This window comes from Lutjanus erythropterus, chromosome 8 (genome assembly GCF_056507025.1).
Source record: "Lutjanus erythropterus isolate fLutEry1 chromosome 8, fLutEry1.hap2, whole genome shotgun sequence".
NCBI classification, from domain to species: Eukaryota; Metazoa; Chordata; class Actinopteri; order Lutjaniformes; family Lutjanidae; genus Lutjanus; species Lutjanus erythropterus.
This window is the reverse complement of record NC_139324.1, coordinates 35,986,224-36,003,171: the sequence shown is the minus strand read 5'-3', so window position 1 is coordinate 36,003,171 and position 16,948 is coordinate 35,986,224. Positions and strand designations below refer to the sequence as shown.

The window sequence follows — 16,948 nt, the reverse complement described above, 5'->3', positions numbered from 1 at the left end:
AATTAAAACGTGTCCGACAAATTTAAAATCTTTGCAAAATCACTGCAGACTAATTAAAAGTTTTGAAATCTGTTGTAAAGTTGCTCTGACTCATGCGAAGTACATCCAGATTGGACTGTTTGAGATGGAGAAAAATAAGATACAACATGCTCAACTCATTTTCCAATCTGTGTGACCGGATGCTGCATGATTACTGTTGTTAAAAATAAAAAAACAAAGACAGGACAGCGCTCCAGTATGACAGCTTAATATTCTCACGCGGACGTTTCGGGCCAGGCGTGTTCTGGAAATATTGACCACGACCAGCACAACAAATACATCCCGACAGGGGGAGCCCTAATCTTTCATTATACAGGACACTGAGACAAACTAAAGAAACGAAACCCAAAATACTGTCACTTCATAAGAAACAAGCAAATGAAACCTCCTCATTCATCCCGCTGAGTTCATCATGGAAGTTTATGGGATACGCCTCCCCTCAATGCTCATGTAATGTAGTTCACACAAGCCATAGTTATGACTATTAAAGCACCACCGATGATTTATCATCTTTATTACCAGCAGAACATTTCTGTTCACTGATCCTCATACTGTACTTTTCATCTTGTGCTCTCTTTTAAATTTTTGTTTCAATTTTATACTGCAGTTCACAGTATTAGAATATTATACACATATATTAATATTATACTATGTTACAATCAGGCCTGGAATTTCATCACTTTAGGGGCAAGGCGACTTGGCCTTGTGTCTCAGTGAAAAGTATTTTTTTTTCTGCAAATAACAACATAGGATGCACCTTTATCACATGGGCATTTTAACAGACAAAACACTTATTTAGTGTTTTGTTTTGTCTTCATGTTTGAGATGAGTCTCCATCCATTTCACATGTCATCATCCTGAAGTTGCAATGAATTTTACAGACCGGCTACAGCGGTGCAAATACAGCAGAGTGGTTTGCACTGTGTGTCCCAAGGGGCGTTTAAATTTTATAAGTTTGAGATTACCATAAAATGTTTACGATTCGTTTTTATAATTATCAGAACTAATAAAACACAACCATGACATTTAAATTACATGTTACTCCTTATTTATATGACCTAGTTTAACAGGTGTTACACCATATTTGGTGACCTGTCACATTAACACCAAAACGTATCTTAAATCTCGTCATTGGGCCGATGAGAGTGAGCCCTCTAACAATGTGTTGATGATAGGCCCCTGAGAGTTATTCAGAAATATGAATGAAGAACTCATATTAAATTAAAAAAAAAAAAAAAAGGCAAACACATCTCCATCATGGGTTTCTGTTTTCTGGTAAAACGGTCTATTTATAACAAAATTTGTTTCTTATTCTACATAAACTAAATGAATATTTTCTTATTTTCTTTGATACTTTTGTCATAAACAAATGTAATAATGATTGCTGGGTAATACATATGTTGATGATGTCCAATGTCAGGTCCCTTTTTAGTCATCTGACAAGATAAACGGTGCTGAGTTCAGGTGCAAAATCTGTCAAGAATGACAAGCTGAGCACTTGGACGACTCCCTCTGAGCAGCGATGCAGCAGTTCAGCCGGCATCAGCATCAACGCTGCCACCAGCGGTGTGTCAACAACCATGCAGTGATTAAGACGCACTCGGGTCCATCATAGTAGCTTACACTGGAGCCCATCATGCATTGAATATATTGTACTAAATATAATCTAAAGTGTTACTTGGTCGTCTCATATGACAGTGTGTGCTTTCAGGGGCCATTTAATGGAGGTATAGTTACATACAGGCAGACCAAAGGAGAACATTTTAGTAGACTGACTTGTAACTGAGCTGACCCAAACTGGAAAACCAACAAAATGTCCCCATTAGAGACTCGCCCATATTTAATCTGACATGTTTGACTAAAAGCAGGAGTACACACCGCTTGCTGTGTACACACAGTAATTCTTATCAGCTTTTTTCCCCTCTACAAAGCACATAAGCAACACCTTCTGTAAACTATAAGCACCATCCCACAATCTTCACAGTTTGCATATTATATATAATATCTGCAAATGCTTTTCACAGTGAGCGAGGTGCAAACAGCCAGGACTTATAACTGATGCCACGTGGAATAACACCCACTGGCCTGAACTCTGAACACTAATATCAGACTGCAATTCATTTTTATGAAGTGGATTTCACCTCTGTAACGAGAAATATGACGCAGTTACCTGATAGCTGTACGTAACTGATTAATTTTCACAATAAGGCAGGAAACCTTTACTCAAATGTATCAGGCTTTTGTAGGATAAAGTTTAAGCTGCTATACTGTAGTTCCTCTCATGAAAATATCAGTAAATTAGTAAAATACACTGGTTAAACTGCACTTGTACTGTGAAATCATTAGTGTGGTGTAGTATGTTTAATTATTGGTGGTAAAAGCCTTCAAAAACTGAAACTAACTAAGAGCTACAGATAATAATTATCTTGTTGGCTCTTTAATGTTGTGTCCCAGCTTTCCAGCAACTTCAGATTTTTACAAAAACTTTAAATTAAAAATAAATAAATAAAAAGGTTTAGCTCACTTCCTGGTTTAAAAACCACAGTAATACTGCTCAAGCACCGGTAAACTTTCTGCTATCAGCTGTGTCTCATCCATGAAAGTTGACTCTGTAGCCCATCTTAATCAAAGATAAATAAGAATTATGGTTTAAAAATGTGTATTTTGATTAGTATTAAGAAAACTCTTAGCAGCTTTAAAAATTAAAATGGCTGTTCACTACAACTATGCTGTGAAATAAAAAAAAATTAAACATTTTGTCAACTCTGTACGATGCCTGCATTTCATAAAATATGAAATCACCAGGAAGTTGACCTGTTAAAAGATTTAATAGCCAAGAGTCTGATATTTAAAAATATATTTTCTGGCATAATTAAGGAGTAAAACTCAAAACCCCTCAAAATACAGTTTTGTTCCAACTCTTATGACAGCATTAATGAACTGTTAATGAATGGTGCAGCAGTGTATAAAGCCTGAATGTTGAAAATATTCTCTCTGGGTGTTTTTCTGTCTTTGGCTCCACCATCTGGTTCAACAGTAAAATCACTTCATAGTTTGCAGCAACATCAAAACTACATCTGGACAATAGTTTCTCAGAAAAGTCTCTTTTTTGTCTGCCTTCAAAGCGGTTAAGAAGTCAGATGTTTCTCTTGTTTGAACATTTTAATTAAAATCATACTGTGAATTAAAATACGTCTGCCACAAAATGCTCAAAATAGGAACATAACTGACAAATTCTGCAAGTAGATTGAGACAAAATCCCTAAAAGCAGTTTGTATTGATCTGGGATTAATTACGGATTTTATTGTGAAGGCAGATTTAACTGACAGGTGACAGCTTGGCTGCAAACACAAAAATGGCACACTGCATCAGGTTGCTAATTTTCTAGCTGGACTCTGAGCTTTTATGAGCACGTTAGAATTTTATTTGTGTTGAGCTTTGTTCCACAGTCAGTCTATGAGCTGCATGATAAAATGTTGTTTGGAGCTGAAGATGTTGATTTAATGAAATCTGTCTTGCAGGAATGACAAAATATATTTTAGCTGGCCTTCCTGGATCTCAAAAACTCTTTCAATATATCCCCCAGTCCAGAGTAGCATAGCCAATTTCAATCTACTTGGTAAAAGGAGAAAAGCCTTCTAAATGTATCAGGGTGACATGTCCCTGTTCTGTCTTACAAAAAATTATAAGCATTCATACATGAGCAAGGATGGAAAAAGATAAGAAAAAAAGAAGTACAGCCTGACCAAAAATAATAATAATAACCCAATATCTAATATCTATCTCTCTTCTTCTTTAATGAAAGTACAATTGCTATTACGAGGACAGTGACATGTGACTTTTTAAAAATGCTTTATTCGTGCAAAAGATTAACCAACAACATGCATTAACAAGACAGAAATAATGGATGGAATATGTGCCAATCTTAGTCATGCTTTTCAATTTTTTGTGAACAAATCTGTAGCAGCATATAATCTATAACAAATCTATAAACTTATTCTACATGAACTATAAATGAACTATTACAAAAACTGTGTAAGTTAAAGTGCAATAGTACACGTTTACAACAGAATTGAGGTCAGTCTCCTGTGAGCTCTCAAACTGGTCAAACTACAGAGATTAACAGTTGTAATGTTACACAATACATATATGTACAGAGGGAAGGAGGCACCAAAATCTGAGAGACGTCAGAGAAAAGAGGTCAAGGATCGAGCACTGTGAGTGTGCAGCTCCCACACACTCCTCCCACACACTTCTGAAAGAGCCAGTTCTCCTTGAATTGTGTCCGCTTTCAGTCGACGTTTTGATTTTTAAGTTGCTAAAAGAAACTGGGCAATGGGTCCTGGAACAAAAGCCAGATTCAGGCTGGTGCTGAATGGCTGCGCAAATTCAGGTTTCAAGTTTCAGAGAGTGGAGAGTGGTCAAAAGTTTATGCATGACACTTAAAAGTAGAGTCAGCAGGATTTGTCAGCAAATGAGAAAAAAATAAGGAAACAGAGGCAGAGGGCAGGGTGTCTGCAGATACAGTCACCATCACACACCTCTAGTGAGTCATAAGTGATGAGTCTATTACTTTTTTGTTAGGAAAATGTATTACCTTTAACGTATCTGTATGTTCAAAACAAACTGGCTTGCAAACTGGAAAGTGTCATAGCGTACTTCTTCTGAACACCTACATTTTTAAACAGTCTGTCCCCAAAGACATCAATGGTGTTTCACTCGTTTGCACGCAAGGAGAATGTCTGAACTTATTGAACCATCCTGAGTACCACCTGTTTCTGCTCTGTGCTCCAGTGACAGTTGAGCAAACTTTGGTCAATGCTCTCTTTTTCCTGTAACAAAGGTCACCCATGAACTCCCAAGTTTAAAACTGCTCTAGTCCTTAACAAGAAGTTGTATTCTTTGCTCACTTGTTAAAAAATTATTGAAAAAACATGTTGCATTGTATAATAGCTTGCAAAAAAGTTAACAAATATTTTACCAGAAAACTAAAAAGTTAACAAAATGTTTAATTGTTTGCTAGCCTTCTAAAATACTATGATGGTCACATCTCAGATTAGCTAATGTCATGTTATTTCTTTCTAGTGTTGTTCTTCTTTTGGTGTGATTTTTGTCTTATTTTAGTGTCTGACTCTGTTGAGAGTAAACCTTTTACATTAATTAAGATTTCTGTGTCAATGAATCCTTTCGTTATATTGTGAGGAGAGCTCAGATCCCTGTGAAATCACACCTGATCCAGCCTCAGCCGCTCTCCCCTCTCAGTCTTTGTAATTACACTAGAAATGAATTCCCGTTGATCAAGAAGGACCCAGCTTGTATTGTTAAGTCACTCAGACAGACTTTCACACTGGATCTCTCAGACGTGCTCCTGCTGGGTTGGCACTCAGTACACATTTTGGTTCAGGAAGTGTCTTTTCCTCTCGTCCTATTAGCATTAGCATTCTGGTGTTTTAGTCATGTTCTGTAAACTGTATACAACATGACAAACAGATCTACGCCAGCGAGACAGTATAATGCAATGAGTCTATCTTTGCTGTGCAGTGAACAATCTTGAACCAGCCAAAGGTTTTCTTCAACACTAGCTAGTTAATGTTAACAAAATATTAGCTAACTACCTAGCTAATTATTGCTGTAGATTAGCTAGCTAGTTAGCTAGCTTTTTGAAAACACTAGGTAACCTGTAAGATGTGAATATATGTCACTTTAACAGTTCCCCCAGAAATGTATTTTAACCATTTAATCGGTTTGGTTTTATTTTAATCATATACAAGCCTTCTTGTTTTTAAGTACAGGAAACAAGAAATGAGAAAGTTGATCGTGGCACCAAGCTTTCTCAACTGTTATTGGAACACAGTGGAAAGAGGAGCTGGAATGGTCAATTACGTGAAAAATGAAAAAAAGTTTCAAAAGTTTGCGGCGTAAGGTGGATGTGTTTGTCAAATTGTTGGTTTCAGAAAGTTACAGAAATTGTTGTCCCCAATTCTGACTTCAAAAATGCTTTGGGGACAGACTTTTAGTCACTGTTCAACCATCAGCCACAACAGCCATACTGATATGAGCTACTGGGGTAAACACAGGTTAATGATACTAATTAGACTGTGTTCCATTTAGTGTAGCATTTCTCTCTTTCTCTGTTTGACCCAAATGGTTCAGAACCTGAATGAACTTGACCCTGCTGTACAACTTTAAACTACAAACCCCAGTGCCAAAAATTTGGGGACATTGTGTAAAATGTATATAAAAACATAATGCAATGATTTGTATAAACTTGTCAACCTATATTCAGTTGAATACAGCACAAAGACAAGATATTTAACGTTCAAACGGATAAACTGCAAATATGAAACTGAATTTTATGCTTGCAGCATGTTCCAAAAAAAAAAGTTAGTGTGAAAAAGTTAGTGGGTAACAGGTGACAAAAATAATAAACTGGAGTTTGTACATCCACAATAACCCACTTAAATCTGAAATTTCAGATTGAAATGATTGTACACTGAAAAAGCCAAACAAGAAGAAAGCAGTTAATATCTTGCATGTATCTGTCAGCACTGAACACATGAAAAGTCTACTACCAGTGATCACCACCGCACCATAATCCCTGGTGCTCTACTCTACTCTAAACTCTGTGTGAGTGACCTTTTTTTTTTTTACTCACAAAGTAAATTTTCCAGTCTGAGAGAGGAAAGAAGACATGCTTTCACATTTAGCCAGCTGTGTGTGTACAGTCCTTAAAGTAATAGTGTATATTACCTTTACAAGATTAGGTGATGATTCACTTAATTTTGTTAAAGCATGTGTGTTGTGACAGGATTTCATACTTAGGTGTTTACACTGTGAAGAAATAAAAATAAAGTAGCACATTCTCAGATTAGAGAATCTGGTGGTATTGTTTTTTTGTAAACTGACTTTACTCCTGCTATTCTTCTAATAACTATATTCTTGTTCTATTGATTTGAATGAACTAATAACACATTCAATCTCACAACTAGTGCAACAATTACTCATAAGGGGTTTCGTAAGGCGAAGCATGTTGTAACTGTGGGTGAAATTCCACGGATTACAGTCTTTGTTTGATGTTATCATCCCCCTCCAAAGAGGAGGGTGTTGGTGTCCTATTACCACTGTCTTTGCACGCCACCAGTCTTTTACAGTGGTTGTAGGTATATGTGTGTGCGTGTCATTGGAAAGAGTGAAAAAAACGAAGTTAAAATGAGGGCGCACGCAACAGCCTGCTTGGCACGCATGTGTCTGGGTTGCAGGGGAAGGAGAGAAGGAGCAGCCAAAGTAAACAGAGAGGACTTTGCACTAATCAGCAAAGGTATTATAAGTTGCAAATCTGCATAGCAACTATGACATGCAGAATGAAGCAGAGCTTTGTTGCACAGTTAAAAATTAATCACAATTTAGTAAATTCAAGTTTACTTACGGAAACTGAAATTTAGCAGACTTCAATCAATATGGAAATGCTTGCTTACCCAAATAAAAAAAAATAAAAAAAATAAAAAAAAAGATATAGAAATACATATGAAGTGGAACTTTTAAAAATGTAAGGGGGACTGCTAACTCTCAGAATCAGAAATACTTAATTGATTGAAATTAAATTGTTTGCATTACAGTTGCTCCCATTCATGAATAAAATTATATATATATATGTGTTTAATCTGCTTTAGTTTTAGGTAGTTTAAAGGTAGTTTAAAGGTTTGGCACAACATAATGTAAAGTTAAATCATGATTTGATCAGGTTTTTGAACACAGCCTTACTGATTGTGGAGAAAATAAATAGGAATGCAAACAACTGCAGTTTCAGTATACCACAAAACACTTAAAACTTATATCTTTTACCACATTTCATCAGATAAACATGCTGTATTTATACTTGGACCACACTATTTTAGCTACCATAATAATAAAACTGACTCACAAACCTTTAAATACAAAAGGTGAAAGCTGCATGATATCACATGTTTATGTTAAATGTAAAAGACGTGAAAGAAAAGATACAAAGGGAAGAGAAAATACACAAAGTCACATAAGAGAATGATTAACTGGAGACAAACCCTGGATACTAGACCTCTCCACAAATCCCACTGGGAATCTCCGCTCTCTCTTCCGGTGGTTACATAATGACCCTCCTCCAAACACAGCCTTAACTTCCTGCAGAACTTAAACACACACTCACTCACACATGCACACACATAAAGGCGCCCCTTAACAAACAGCTACCACTGGCTCTTACAGCAAGCCAGCTTGCAGCACGGAGAGGAGGCAATGAGCAGCAACGGGGTGTGGTTTCCTACACTGGGGCTGGTGGCCTGGCTGTGCTGCCTCAGTCTGGGGCCCGTTCAGGGGGGGAAGGTGCTGGTTCTGCCTGTAGATGGGAGCCACTGGCTGAGCATGAAGATACTGGTGAAGGAGTTGATCCACAGGGGCCATGAAGTGTTGGTGGTGGTGCCTGAATGCAGCCTGTTGATGAAGGAGTCAGGGAGCTACAAGACTGAGGTCTACAAAGTGCCTTACACCAAAGAGGAGCTGGATGGAAACTTCCAAGAGCTGAAGGATGGAGTGTTTCTCAAGCCGCCTGAAATCACTGACATGTTCGTCAATGTGCAGCGTTTGGTTAACTTCACTTCTATGCAGGCGACAGGCTGCGAGAGTTTGCTGAACAACCAGCCCTTAATGAGCCGACTGAGGGCAGAGGGCTTCGATGCTCTGCTCACAGACCCCTTCCTTCCCTGCGGCTCCATTCTGGCTCATATGTTTTCCATTCCTGCCGTTTATTTCCTGCGAGGACTTCCATGTCAGCTGGATACAAGGGCCAACCAGTGTCCCACACCCCCTTCCTATGTCCCTGTCTACTTCTCTGGCAACACGCCTGACATGACTTTCCCACAGAGGGTCTTAAACATGATCCTTTCCCTCGTGGAGTCCTACTTGTGCAATGTGATGTATGCACATTTTGACGACTTGGTCAGCAGATATATAGAAGAGGGAATGACTTACAAAGATGTTCTCAGTCATGCCGCTTTCTGGCTTCTCAGATATGACTTTGTTTTTGAATATCCCAGACCTGTGATGCCAAACTCGGCTTTTATTGGAGGCATCAACTGTGCCAAGAAAGCTCCTCTGCCGGCGGTGAGTATTTAAAGAATGAACATCAGAATAAACATCTCTTCACTTTGCTTTGAGTTGAGACCCCTTAAACTTTGACATCATATAAACTACACTGAAAAGCACCAGTCCCTGCCTGATTTCACAGCAGCTTTTCTGAAAAACTTTGACACGTGTAATGTTTTTAGACGTTTTTTGCGATTAAAGTGTTTTTTATATGTCATTCAAAATCAAAAGCAGCTTGTTCCAGGAAGAATAAAATAATAGTAAACAATGAACAAGCAGTAGACAATGACAAACCTTAGGACAAAATGAAAAATGAAAAATAAATATTGAAACACTGAGTTTGTTCATTGAGACCTACAGGTATGATGCTTGCATGTGGGGGCCGCTGTGATTGGTGGAACTTGTAAGAAGCTATGATGATTGGTCAAATTTGCAGAAAGGCTGCAGTGATTAGACAAAATTGTGAGGACGTACAGAATGCATGTGGATTGACTGAATTTGTGTTAACTGTTGCGGCTGCAACATCACAGCTTCCTCGGGCGACTGTTTAACAATTGACCAAAGACCATGTGAATTATGAAAGGGGTCATCCAAAAAAGTTGAGAAAACTTTTAATTTCAAGGCAGCTGTCTTCCCTACATTTTTGAGTTTTGAATCAAACGTCCACTCTTAAGTTTTGAAATAAACAAACTAAAACATGGTAATGAAGCCATGGGGAATTATCATCCAGTTCTGCAGCTCTACAAAGTGTCTCTTTTAGCTCTGTGATTTAGCTGCACAGCCTGTAAATTCTGCTCTCATCATCATTTATTTCAGCAGCAGTTGGGCAACTGTTTTCACTCTTATAACCTTTGCCCATGGCTTAAAATATGGAATATACTTGTTTTGAACCAGTCAGCAACTTTTCTGACTACTTCTGTTTTTTGTGATCTTATATTAAAGGAGAAATCTGTAATTTATTTATATTATATCATATATATATATTTAGGTTATACATTTTTCAGAGCTGCAAAATATTTCAGCATGACTTAACAAATAATAAAGACCTTCTCCCTAAAGGATCAAGGGTATCTTTCTTATCCCTGAGAGGCACTTAAAAAAAAAAAAAAAAAAAAAAAAACACTCAGCAGGTGATTGGCTGATCATGTCTAAAACAGGCAACTTTAACCAATCCAATCAAACTTGTCAAAGCCGGTCGGGAGAATAGTGAAAACATCTTTTCCATCAAGAAAAGCCTTCAGTTCCGTTCTTTGTTCTTCTTTCAAAAAAGAAAGACCCTCCAGTTCTGATGTAACTGAAGCTATCGCAGTATCTACGCTGACCTCGTCAGAAGCCTTCTGTTTGTTTGAGATTAATCATCTGATTAATCTGATGTTTCTTGCTGCCTTCACACCTAAAACTGCACCAGTAGCTGCCAGTCGTCCCTCCGAGGACGCTGATTGGCTGCACCACTTTTGGTGCAAATACAAATGGATAACGTGAAGCCTGGAAAAACTGACTCTCACGGTCGTGCAAGGTGATCGTGCGAAACAATCTGTGTCAGAAGGTAATAATCAACCATATATTAAGCTGAATAATGTACAGTCAACGGGTCATTATTGCAAAATAAACTCCTTTAGAATGACTCAAGTCCTGCATCAACCTGTTCACTGTAAATTATCCCTTACATATTAGACTCTTTATTAGACTTTATTAGAGGGTAATTAGGGACATGTTACATCATAAGTGTATTGTATACTAAAGTGATATCACATATCTGCTATCTGAGACACACCCTCTGTGGCTGGTCCCATACAGTAGGCAGAATAGCTGAGACTGATGCCTACATCTCTGATCAAATCACATTATCCGCCCACAGTATTACAGTAAGTCTGTGCAGCCAACCACAAACAAAATATTCCTCTACATCTTTAATTTTAACTTAATCTAGTAGTTCTGGTTCATGTATTATTTTTTAAATGGGGAGGTAGTAGATGTTTGATTTCACTTTAGTTTACAGTACAGTTATGTATCTAATGCAGATGAGGAAGTTCATTCATTTTGCTGCACACTTTGACAAAACCCTGCAGAAAGATAAATATCTCTCAGGAAATGCACATAAAGATTGTTTTGATTGTTTGTCATTATTTGATTAGAATTGGCTTAGGCTCTGAACATTATGGAAGGACGGGTTTGTCTGCTCCTGCGTAAGATTCAGGGTGTGAAATCTGAGCCAGATTTCTGGTATATGGCCAGTGTCATCAAAGAACAGAAGTGAGACACCCCGTGTCAAAATACAATACAGGAGCAAAAAAGACTGTGCTTCTAAGGTTACTTAAAGGAAACTTCAGCACTTTTCATGTGGATGTCCGGTCAGTGTTGGTGGTAAATGTTGTCAGTTGAATTATTCCTGTGTGTGCTGTACTGAGGAAACGGAGTTCTTCTGCTGCAAAATCTGTTGTTCTTCCTGCATACAGTGATGTCACTGGGTGTAAGGACTGTCACTCGGACAGCTATACAGCGACTTCCTAAGAGGAATTCCCTTTTCTTAAGGAAATTTTTTAATTATTTCCTAGTCTTTCCTGAAAATTAAAAGTAAAATAAAAGGTATTCAACATAAAAAAAAAAAAGCTGTTGCAGTGTTCTTACGTTGTTGTTACTTTCATTGTTTAGTTGTCACCAGCATGCAGGAAACAAAGTTTCTGAAACTCAGATTTTTTAATAGCAAAATCCTCCCTATTTTTTAGGTGTCAGAGTTGGTGAATAAGGGATTTATGCTGAATACAATGTTGATCAAATGAGGCCTCTTCAAAATATTGTAATAGATAGATCTAACCTTCTGTCATGTGTTTCTGAATGCCATTTTTTTTTTGTCTTTTCCACCCTCCCTGCAGGACTTGGAGGAGTTTGTGGAGGGCTCGGGAGATGATGGCGTTATTGTCTTTACCTTGGGCTCAATGGTTGACAAAATGCCTGAGGAGATAGCTAAAAAGTTCTTTGATGCCTTCAGGAAGATTCCACAAAGGGTAAACATAACCATAAATCACTTCACTCACTCAACCCAGTCATTCTGTGCAAAGAGCTCTACTGATTACTTCGTTAAACTTCTATTTAATCTCTTTAAATAAAACACACAACACTGAAGTTTCTATCTATTCAAGCATGGCAAACATTTCCTCATGAGCCAGAGATTTTCAAACTCAGCACAAATGCTAAAGCCCTAATCAGTTTGAAGAATAGGACTTTGTCCCCTGCCCTGCCTGGCTGCAAACATGCAAAACTCTCAATTGATTGCATGTCAAATGTTATAAATGAAGAGGTTTATGTTTCAGGTTTTGTGGCGATACACTGGAGCTGCACCCGCAGATGCACCCAAGAACGTCAAACTTATGAAGTGGTTACCTCAGAATGACCTCCTCGGTATGTTTATCCAGGCAAACAGCTGTGTTGTTATCATGTCATAAATCAAACTAATCAATGTATATTCTAATGAAATCACCTGCAACTGACTCTTCCAAAGTCCTGCTCCTTTTTGCTCTGTGCTCCAATAACAGCTGAGCAAACCTGGTACCTCGGTCAACTTTCTCAACATTGTCTTACACTGTCTTTTATATTTTCTCTTAATTTTCTGTTAAGAGAAAAAATAAGAGGTCAACTCCAGAACGCTCCTGACCTCCCACATCTGCTCTTACCGAGGTGTGCTGAATAATTAATCATAAACAGTAGGTACTGTTTGATATTAGCACAGGTAACACCCCCTGAACACAACATAACGGCAGGTGTTGTGCTGTCGTGTGCAAAAACACTGTAAGAACATCAGCAGGAGTGAAAACAACAACTTATTGTGTTGTTGTAAATGTGTCAACACAGAGACGCAAAGTAGCTGAGGTGAGAAAATGAAGGAGTTAAGACATGAGATTAAGAGTTAATTAAATTTTGTTTAAAAGCAAATGGCTGGTCGTAAAGAAAAAAAAAAAGCTGATTGGAGCTTAAAGGATGCTTACATTTCTTTTTACACTTAATCCAATAGCCTAAAACCTTTACAATAATGAAAATAAGATGATATAAAATAGATAAGAGCAGCAAATTTGTGAAGCAGGAAACAGATGTAGGAGTTGACTTTGACAAAATATGATGTTAAATATATAACAAATAATCATATATAAATAAGAATTTCTATTAAAACAATGATTATAAATATTAAAAGATTTCAATATTTTTAATAGATAGATAGATAGATAGATAGATAGATAGATAGATAGATAGATAGATAGATAGATAGATAGATAGATAGATAACAGTCGCCATCTTCTCTATGTAGTGGAGGAGGCGGGGCTATCAAACTGAACATGGCGGCCCAGGCGTCTTAGGAAGCAACACTGAATTATACAGATATAAATCGTTTTGTCAGATTGAAGCCACCAATACTTTTATTTCGTTAAGTTTGTAATGATTTGATGCCGTGAATAAATATAAATCAACATATTGGTGCGTTTTCAGAGGGTAGGAGGAGGGAGGGCCGGCCAATCGTAGACAGAGATACACATACAAAAGCAAACAGAAGAAAGTAGAATTAAAAGGACGTTCATGCTGAATGAAGTCAAACTGAACAGAAATAATAAACAAGCCGGTAGATGTTTTGGCGGATGGCAGTAAAGCTCCTCCCAACTTCAGTTTGCCTACAAAGAAGAAGCTGCGATCAGCATTTCCAGTAAGAACACAACAGCCATCCTCCATCTGAGACAGCACATCCCTGTCGAAATCTGCGTACTCCGCAAGTGAGTACATAGTGTGCAAAGTGTCATTACGAACAGAAGAATCCAAACTGAGACACAGCAGTTGATATAGATTAGCTAGCTAGGTAGCTAGCATTTTGCTAACATTAGCTAACTTAAGATAAGGATATTTGTTGCTTTGACAAGTCTCCCAGCAGCATCTTTTCACCATCTGTAAATTTAGTTTTCTTTCCGACATAAATAAGCCTGGCACGTACCAAATCTAAGTACAAGAAACAGGAAAGGAGAAAGTTCGCTCAATGGCTATTTGGGCACAGAGCAAAAAGGGGCGGGACTTAGGAAGCGTCAGTTTTTTTGGTGGACTGGATGTGTAATTTTGGCTGTTCCTGTGCTCCTCAGCCCATCCCAAAGTTAAAGTCTTCATCACTCACGGAGGAACCCACGGCGTCTACGAGGGTATCTGTAACGCTGTACCCATGCTGATGTTCCCACTGTTTGGGGACCAGGGGGAAAACGTACACCGCATGGTCAGCCGCGGTGTTGCAGAGAAACTCGCTATTTATGATGTGACCTCGGAGAAAGTATTGGCTGCACTAAATAAAATCATCCATGACAAAAGGTAAGATGAAAATCAGAAATGTCAGAAGAATCAGAATGCAGTTTGTGAATTCTTGAGCTCTAAGAAACGTGTCAAGTGCATTTCCTTCCTCATAAAACATCTGCAAAGCTGATATTTTAAGTATTTTAAATCATACATTGTTTACATCCATGTTTACTAGCCTTCAGTCTTCTCCTTCCCCGTCTTGCCCCTTTCTAAGTATGAGACATATGAGATCATGTCCCTGCACAACCTTTGTCCACCAACACAGGTGTTTTCACTGATTAGACCTCTTATCTGGACTGTGTGGGTGTGTACAGACTGTACCTGATTGACATCTCCTGAACTCATAGTTCTTTGCACTCTTAAAGGTGCCCTGAGAAGTTTTGAACAAACAGAAGTTATGTTGATATTCAGTGTTCAGTCACCAGAACACAACATATCTACTCTAGAGGTCTAAGAAAATGGGTTTGTTAACTCATGAAACATTTTGCAAACCAATTTTTAATGTTTTTTTTAATTGCTACCATGCATGAAATCCTGTACGCGCTCATGTGCATGATACAAAAAAGTGGATTCACTAGTAAAAACTCAGTAACACACTAATGAGCATACTTAAAGGGATAGTTCAGATCATTTGAAGTAGCGTTGTATGAGGTATTTATTTACAGTCAGTGTATTGACTACAGCAGATGGTGGCTGACACATCCTTCGCTAAGAGAAGCAGAAAGGAGCACCAGCACGGAAGCAATGTACTGTTCAGGACAGGGTCTGCAGAAAAACATATTTAGCCACTTTAAAAAAGGCTCCCCTAAAAAAATCAATATTACTTTAGCTGTACGCTATATTCAAAATATTTTCGCAGCTTTACCTTGTCATCCGTCAGCATTTTCCAACAGGAACCTGCTATTATATAAGCCACATATCGTTCTCTCTCTCACCTGTAATTTAAAGGGTTACCAGTTTGTTACTGTTGCTGTTGTTAAAGGGAAAGCTACCTCTTAGCCCTTTATTGATGCTTTATTTTCAAAATTTTCACTTCTACCCAGTTACAAAGAGAAGATAATGGAGCTGTCTGAGATACACCTGGACCGTCCCGTCCAGCCTCTGGACCTGGCCGTTTTCTGGACAGAGTTCATCATGAGACACAAAGGAGCCGCACACCTGAGGGTGGCTGCACACGACTTGAACTGGATCCAGTACCACAGCCTGGATGTCATCGGCTTTTTGATCGCCATCGTCCTAACTGTCCTGTGGGTGACACTGAAGTGCTGCTTGTTCTGCACCCGCAAGTGTCTCAGAAAGGGGAAAGCGAAGAAAAAGAAAGAGTAGAGCTTCCAATGCAGCGTTCATTAGGTTTATAAATTCTGTAATGAAGTGAATAATGGCGGTTGAGGTATTTACTGTACTGCACTGGACTGTATATAGAATTTTTGTATGTATGTGTGTGTGCGTGTGTGTGTGTGTGTGTGTGTGTGTGTGTGTGTGTGTGTGTGTGTGTGTGTGTGTGTGCGTGTCTGTATGTGATATCTCAGCCATGTGCCATTATTCCATTGTTTTTAACACATGTGTAACATGATGCTGCTGGCAATGACAAACTGAAGCCATCCTCTGGAAAACAAACTACAAATTAAGCAATAAAATTTGTTTTTTTAACTTTATAGATTTATTTGTAATGTTTTTTATAACTTGGCTAAATATACAGACACTTCCTCACTTGGAAGTTTCTCCACCAGTCGACTCCTTTGATGTCCAGTCCTCTGGCTGTGAGAAAAATGGTTTTACTGGCTGCAGGAGCGGCTGGAATAATTTAAGGGAGAACGGGGTAACATAAGCCACTTCTTTTTTTTTTTTACACTGGATGACTTTACTGCAATATTAAAGTGTGGTGGTGAAAATCTATTCTTTAAGGGTTAAATATATATAATTTATGCCCCAGAAAAGAATTCACAACTTCAAACAATTAGAAAATGTGTTCTAATCCCTCAAAATCTGATTACATTGGCAGGAAAATGTGTTATTATAATCATCTTTGTTTTAAAATATATTATTAATGAAAATGTTGGCCTTTTAAAGTTGTCACCCAGATTTCTATCAAGTTATTAGCTATACTCTAAGGACCCCTGTCTCAGTTCCTGGTTTAACAAAAGGTTTGAATACTGCTCAGGCACCGGTAAGCTTTCAGGTTTTCCACAAATTAACATATAATGTCCAAAACCTATCCTTTTTAGTTAAGGTACAAGACTGATAACTTCACAACATGATGAATTTACTTGATATGACAAAAATCTCTATGGTTTGCCAGCCAGTTTCTCTGTGCACTTTAGTCCAAGATGGACAGAGTAATGTTGAGTACACCTCCATTATCTGTGGTCAGATAATTACTCTTAAGGTTAGCTAGATACAGGGGCTGGATCATTTTACCCACTGGCTCAACTTACCCTATTTTCCCCTACTTTTATTATTTATTATTATGTACAGT

General features: G+C 38.0%; 1 protein-coding gene across 1 annotated transcript; it reads left to right on the top strand.

Moving 5' to 3' along the window:
• The first annotated feature begins 8,217 nt into the window (after positions 1-8,217).
• Positions 8,218-16,127, top strand: LOC146323169 (UDP-glucuronosyltransferase-like). The gene is made up of 5 exons (XM_084725411.1): positions 8,218-9,171; positions 12,027-12,158; positions 12,465-12,552; positions 14,268-14,487; positions 15,516-16,127. Exons 1-5 carry the CDS (start codon positions 8,308-8,310, stop codon positions 15,796-15,798), a joined length of 1,587 nt encoding a protein of 528 aa, XP_084581537.1. The 5' UTR covers positions 8,218-8,307; the 3' UTR covers positions 15,799-16,127.
• The last annotated feature ends 821 nt before the right edge of the window (positions 16,128-16,948 follow it).

Excerpts from the sequence above, each read along its gene's own strand:
- LOC146323169 (XM_084725411.1), top strand. The coding sequence starts at position 8,308 with ATGAGCAGCAACGGGGTGTGGTTTCCTACACTGGGGCTGGTGGCCTGG. Across the intron at positions 9,172-12,026 it reads AGAAAGCTCCTCTGCCGGCG|GACTTGGAGGAGTTTGTGGA; the intron begins GTGAGTATTTAA and ends CCCTCCCTGCAG. Across the intron at positions 14,488-15,515 it reads AAAATCATCCATGACAAAAG|TTACAAAGAGAAGATAATGG; the intron begins GTAAGATGAAAA and ends ACTTCTACCCAG.